General features: G+C 36.2%; 1 protein-coding gene, 1 long non-coding RNA gene and 1 other non-coding gene across 3 annotated transcripts in view; 1 reads left to right on the top strand and 2 right to left on the bottom strand.

The window, feature by feature from the left end:
• The window catches only part of LOC106874933 (ribonuclease P protein subunit p40), a 21,412-nt gene extending 19,972 nt beyond the window's left edge, over positions 1-1,440 (bottom strand). The window contains exon 1 of the mRNA XM_014922846.2: positions 1,276-1,440. Within this exon, the coding sequence (XP_014778332.1) occupies positions 1,276-1,395 (120 nt within the window). The 5' untranslated portion in view covers positions 1,396-1,440. The remainder of the gene's footprint in view (positions 1-1,275) is intronic.
• A 4,285-nt stretch (positions 1,441-5,725) lies between these two features.
• LOC106874934 (uncharacterized) overlaps positions 5,726-6,722 on the top strand; it is a 7,326-nt gene continuing 6,329 nt past the window's right edge. The window contains exon 1 of the long non-coding RNA XR_001410066.2: positions 5,726-5,827. This is a non-coding gene — a long non-coding RNA (uncharacterized LOC106874934). The remainder of the gene's footprint in view (positions 5,828-6,722) is intronic.
• On the bottom strand, positions 6,025-6,096 carry Trnaq-cug (transfer RNA glutamine (anticodon CUG)). Its single transcript has one exon. It is a non-coding gene; the product is annotated as a tRNA-Gln (tRNA).

Raw genomic sequence — 6,722 nt, 5'->3', positions numbered from 1 at the left:
GCTAAGCAGTGGGACTGAGCCCAGAACCATGTGGGTGGGCAACAAGCTTCTTATCACACAGTTACGCCTGCAAACGCTTAACGCTGATGATGATGATGATGATGACGACGACGGCTTTGATCCTTCAGCGTTCTCAAAGTTTTAATGTTTATTAAACATCATCTTAGAATTGTTAACAGATCATTAGATGTAAATCTTCGCAGCTAATTGAGGGTGTTTGGCTTCTCCAACGCCTCAGCCACGCCATCGCCCCATGGTAATGCCGCGGACGTGTTGGATTGCTTCGGTAGGTTCCGTTCAACCTTGTGGTGTGCGGCCAGTTGAAGCACTTGGTGCTGCATTGGTGCTTGTTTTCCTTTCTATTTCTTTTGTAAAATATATTCTTTTTTACTGAATTATTGCAAATTGTAACAAACAGAATGTATTTTGAGACGGAGGTAAAGAGTACGTACACCCCTGGTTTTCGGCGTAACAAAACCCCTAACCCTAAACCCTAACCACCGGGTGTACGTATTCTTTACCTTCGCCGTATTTTGATAAGATTATTGTTTTTTTGTATTTATATGTAAATAATAAAATAAATGTCAAATATTATTTGTTTGAATTTTGTTTTAACGATCGGTGGACTTTCGGAATTGTCTATCCGTGGAGAATGGAAAGGATAAGAAACAAGGTGGGTTTTCTTCTGTGAATGAATTTTCTTTTTTCGAAGGAAAGATTGCCTTTATTTTTTCGCTGTTTTGTAAATCCTTTCCCCAACTCCACTCAACACAAATCCTGGTCCCTTTAAATGTAAATTCTTATTGAAACACCGATTCGTGCATGAAGGGTGTTTAAATAAAATCGTTTGTCCACAGCAAAGAAGTGTCGGATAATTTTTACCGGAGATTTTCTAGTTTACATTAAGCAAAAAGAGATTCTACGGGATCGCTCGAACCGATAGAAATAGCAACGAAATCTCTCTAAAACAAATAATGAAGACGATAAACTTTAGATAATGTAATTCTAAATATCTACCAACAACGACCACAAGACAGGATGGCCATTAGTGAAATTTCTATGATGAATAGTCTTTTCGATGAAGATTAATCTACCTGAGCACTTTGTAGTGCACCTGAACACTTAGGGTGCACCTGAACACTGTCTGCAACAAGTTCATTATTATTATTATTAATCCGTTTCCTCTCAATGGATAAACATCAGTTTGTAAAGAACCCACGTGGTGAATCTGATGGAATTCTGTTAGAATGAAAGGAAATATTCACGTCTACTTACAGAAAAGTTGAAGAAATGTGAAAGGACGATTGCGTCGTGGTTGCTTTTCAGATGATTGAAATTAGAAACATCTAAAATTAATTTGCCACTTCTCAGGTTGTGGGGCAACTTCAATGCCATGTTTACAGTCAACAGAATCAGGGGTAGATAACTCGACAGCTGATTAGAGCAGTTGACTGCGAACCTTGACGTAGGGGACTGTACCTTATTATTTCCCTTATTTATATATCCCAGCTGAAACACCCGGCGCTGCTCGATTTAATGACTCAAAGAATTAACTGTAACATCGCAAAGCTCTTTATCTAACTTATAGTAAATATTTTCAAAAAAACGAAAACACTTACTGAAATTTCGGACTAAGAACATTTTGTAGAGCTTTTTCTTTTTTTTCTTTTAAGAATACAGTTTGATATCCATATTCCAAACATATGCAAGTTCAATTCTGTAAAAATTTGTACACAAATTCAAATCTTTTGAATCCCTTTTCTATTTCTGTTTAAATTAACCCTTACCCTAACTCAAAATTGTAATCCTAAATGCTAACACGAAACCCTAATGCTAAATGCTAACCCTCAGCTCTTCTTACCTTAAAACTTAACTCAAGATTCTAATCCTAATTTCATCCCTAAAATCTAAACTACAATACTAACCCTAGTATTAAATCTTAAATCCAACCCCCAACGTTAGCCCTAATTGTTGTGTGGAATCACGATCTCCTATGTTTGAAACATATAATTCTAAAAAAAAAAAAAAATCCAGAACATTGAAATAGTTAGTGTACATAACTTTAAAATTAAGCAGGACAAAAAAGTGATAAGCAATTGCAATTTTGAAAAACCTTTTATTTGCAAAATTGTAATGCCTGGTATTTAAAACAGAAAGTGGAGAAGTACGTGCGTGCGCAGGCACACACACACACATCAGGGTTACCTAGTGTCACTCGGGAGCCAACTGCCATATGACACTGTATTGCCATGCTAAATACATTTTTGCATTTCATTTTTAAGATCCCTATTTTCGGTCCGTGTCCTTTCACCTCTTAATTGTGTTATTTGTTCATCTTATTTAGTATTTATTCCAAATCTAGAACTTCCTTATAAACAATGTTACGTGTTTTTCCAGAAGGAACATATTTAAAAAGATTGCGTGGACTTCCAACTCTTGTACATGCTACATACAGTTTGCCCATGAGAAAAACAATTTTGTTATTAGTTCATCGAAAGATGAAACTGATATACTAATTAGAGATATATCTAAATAATTATGTTTGTTTAGTGTTTCAGTAAAGGTTCAGTTTATATTTCCGATTACTTTAGGCAGGCAGTTGAACAATTGAGCACCTCTAAATATTGTACTAGTACAATAAAGTGATTTTGCTTGTGATTTCGAATTCTCTCTAATGTCAATGTTTGGAACAGGATTTTCCATACACATGTAATAGTATCTCTCTCTCTCTCTCTCTCTCTCTCTCTCTCTCTCTTCAACATTCAAGAGAATAGAGAGGCAACTGGTGAACATGATTTGTAACCTTTCAATTTGAGACCAGGTGAGTTATGAGGCCAGATGAGTTGGGAGACCAGAGCTGTGAACAGTAATCTAACCTGCTCAGAACTCAGGCTTTCCATAGAGTTAACCTAACAACTAGTTTTCTTGTCATGAAGGTTTGTAATATCATTCCAATGAGACGTTTGTATTCAGAGATCCGTTTGGTGATGTGACTAATGAAAGATGCCTCATCTGACATGATTACTCCTAAGTCCCATTTGTCATTAGCTCTCTGAATCATTCTGGTGTCAAATGCAGTGATTTGTGTGCATTCCCTCCTTAACGATGAACCTGAAACTTTGATGCATTAAATTTCACATTGTTTTAATCTGCCCATTGATAAATGAGTTTCAGCTCTACTTGGGGCATGACAGTATCTTTTGGATAGTCATTGATATGTTAGCATCATAGGTGTAACTCATTAGTTTGGATGAGTTCACTTGTTACGCTATACCTGAGAAGCTGAAGATAAATGATTATAATCTTAGAACTGTTCCCTGATGCATACCACTTATTACAAGTGACTTTGCAGAGAGAAAACCATTTCCAGCAACAAATTGGTTCCTACCATGTAGAAAGTCAAAGAGCCATTCTCTCAGTTTTCCTGTGATACCAAGATCCCTTAACTTATGACAGAGGATTCCATGAAATTCTTAACAGAATCAAAGGATATACAGTTGGTGTCCTTTTCTCTCAAGAGATTTTTAAGAATAGTGTTATGGTGTTGTAAAAGTTGTGAAAGACAACTTCATCCAGTCCAAAAACCATGCTATATGTCATCTACGAGGTTAATAGTTTTAGGTATGGGAGATGTGAAAGTAACAGGCCTGTAATTTTTAGCTTCAGCCCTGCTCCTCTCCTTTGTGTATAAATGTTACTACTGTGTCTTTCAGTAGTTCTAGGAATCCACCGGTATCTAGCAACTTTTGAAATAGTATCTTTAATGGTTCCACAAGGCTGTTTTGGCAGGTTTTTAGCTGTATGACTGGGAGACCATCTGGTCCAGATGCTGAGTTTGAATCTAGGTCATTAGCTGCAAGTATACCATCTTCCAGTGTATCATTAATTTTTAGATGTGTCTCTGCAAAGAATTCATTTAGCTCATATATTGTTTTGTTAAGTGTAGGTTGGGAAAATGCGCAGTCATAATGTTGACTCAAGAATGTGCATATTTGTGGTGAATCATTAGAGAGCCAATCTGGTTATGCGAAGCTGATTTTTGTTTAGCAAAGTGGAAAAAGAACTTAGAAATAGATTTTATATTTTACACTGCTCATTGTTCCCTCAGTGAAGTTTCTTTCTCATGAAATGGTTTTAGGTCCAGTTCAATGTTCACTTTTTCCTTTCTCATTCTCATCTGTTGAGAATTTTTTTTGTTTGTTTTTTAGTTGTTTTGTTGGTTTGGTTCTGTATCCGTCTATCTCACAGAATCAAGTGCTTTCAAGAATAGGTGAGTTTACGTGGGGCATGCTTTCAACAGATCCTGGTTAACTCTTCATACAGAGACTTCATTCCCTCGTTAACATTGAGATTGCCAAATTGCTCAGACCTGTTTGTCTTGAAGATTTCAGTTTTGATTTCTATCCACTTGGCCTTCCTGAAATTCAAATTGATGAAGAGTCATGTTTGACGTTATTTGTGTGTTGGACGGGTAAAGACGTGTTGGATGGGTAAAGATTTGTTGCATGAGAAAGTCTTTTAATAGTATTGAGAAGAACATTTATAATAGCTCATGTCCAGTTGTTTAATTCTAGGTTGGATATAACCCTCAGGCCAGCTAAGATGAAGAAAATTAAAATCCTCTGCTAAAAGTACATTGGTCAGTGGGCTGGCCTTACTTGTGGTTTGACCGATGAGTGACAAGGCATCTTTGAAGTGATCTCCATGTTTAACTGCATCAAGAAGACAACAGGTAATGCCTATGATCAAATTGAGGTCAATCACATGCATTATTAGTGTATCGCATTATTAGTGTTGGAGAGGGAGAGGAGGACATTTATTGCCGGGTCTTCTTGGATGAAGAGCACTGTTTCTCTTTGTTTCTCCATTGAGAATAACGACATATTTTTGAGCTTCGTGTGTTCATAATTTTATTTTATTTACAGTTGGCAGATTTATCATGGAACTGTCAGGGATACATATAGATTGAGGTGAACAGTGGCGGGGGGGGCGTGATTCTTCACTAATTGGAGAAGTAGCAGTGGAAATGGCAGTAGCAGTGGAAATGGCAGTAGCAGTAGAATAAGATGATATATATATATATATATATATATAAAGGGTAACACTAGTTTATTTAACTGTGAGAGAAGAAACACAATTCTAAGATTTGGTACATCCTGCGTTCCATATTTTACGAAGATTTGTCCTTCCTGTGTTCCATATTTTTCCTCCTTGTTCGTCGTCAATCTTTGGAAAGTGGAAAATTATGGAACAACATCGAAATAGTTTTACGCTTGACAATAGCAAAAGTAAAATGTAAAATAGAAATGGAAGCAGCGAAACGTCATATATGACGTTTGCGTGTGTGAATACTATCGTAAAAGATATGTAAAAGTTTGCTAGTTGCAGCAGCAGCAGCAGTAGTAGTAGTAGTAGTAGTAGTAGTAGTAGTAGTATGTATGTATGTATGTATGTATGTATGTAACGCTTTTCGCCACTTCCGTTTTCGGTTTTACATGTGATTTGTGATTCGTTTCGCCGTGTTAATTAAAAATAAGGAATCGTCGAATCTTGTTGACTCGAAGGAAATCTGGAGCTAAAATCGGAAGATGACCTCCGAATGGACCTTGTGGTCAAGCTCTCTCTCAAGCTCAGCCTCTATATGTATCCTTTCAGAGGTTTATATTGATTTAAAGCCATTCAATTATTAAAATATTTATTGGATTTTGCGTTGTGGTGGGTGGTCATGGGCGGGATGGGGTATACTTGTGACCTTTGCACACCCGCAAGGAAATCCTCCAAAACTCATGATGTTGGTCAACTGAGTTTATCAATGTCTTTGAGACAGGTACGATTCTCATAATATTTCTCAAAACAAATTCAAGCTTCTTACCTATTCAGTTTATATTTATTTATTCTGTCGTCTATAAAATTATATATATATATATCGAAGTTAACTTCAATTTTACTAATATTTAGTATAAATATATTTATCACACTATATAATTTCTATCGTATAAAGATATATTGAAAAAAAAATGTATCAGGTTCTACCGAGACTCGAACTCGGATCGCTGGATTCAGAGTCCAGAGTGCTAACCATTACACCATAGAACCCTTACGATTTTGCGCCTCGCTTTTTAACTACTTATTACAGTTGCTGTTATGTTTTCCCTTTAAAAATGGAATTTGTTGTGATATTTGTATTTGCAACGACGAAATAATAACGATACCATTCCGTTTGAAATGATACCCTGATTACCGAAAGATACCCCGATTATCTAGTTACGGTGAACAGAAATTTTCATGTGTTCTGAATAAATTCGTTTTAAAAATCTCAGTTCTGACTTTACATCTTTTGGTTATCTGATAGATTGCATCTTTCCACTTTCGATCTGATAATCGATTTCTTGTCGAGGCGCACGGTTTTACAGTTAACGACGAAATTAAAATGGCTATCACTGGGTTGCGGGTCTTATTCACAGTTTGGTGTTTTTAACAATAGATCTGATTGAACGGGAGTGTCCTGGGTGAGGTGGGGGTTAAAACAATTACAGCTTACGGTTTACTTGTAGAATAGCGTCGGCAAAAAGAAATGAAAGTATCGCGTGATGTCAGAGAGAGAGAGATAAGGAGAAAGAGAGAAAGCGAGTGATACACAATTACATACATACACAATGTGCTTTTCTTCGGACTTGTGAATAACTGACAGATATATATATATATATATATATATATATATA

Source organism: Octopus bimaculoides, chromosome 1 (genome assembly GCF_001194135.2).
Source record: "Octopus bimaculoides isolate UCB-OBI-ISO-001 chromosome 1, ASM119413v2, whole genome shotgun sequence".
Classification (NCBI taxonomy): Eukaryota; Metazoa; Mollusca; class Cephalopoda; order Octopoda; family Octopodidae; genus Octopus; species Octopus bimaculoides.
The sequence above is the reverse complement of the archived record's forward strand: the minus strand, read 5'-3'. Positions and strand labels throughout refer to the sequence as shown.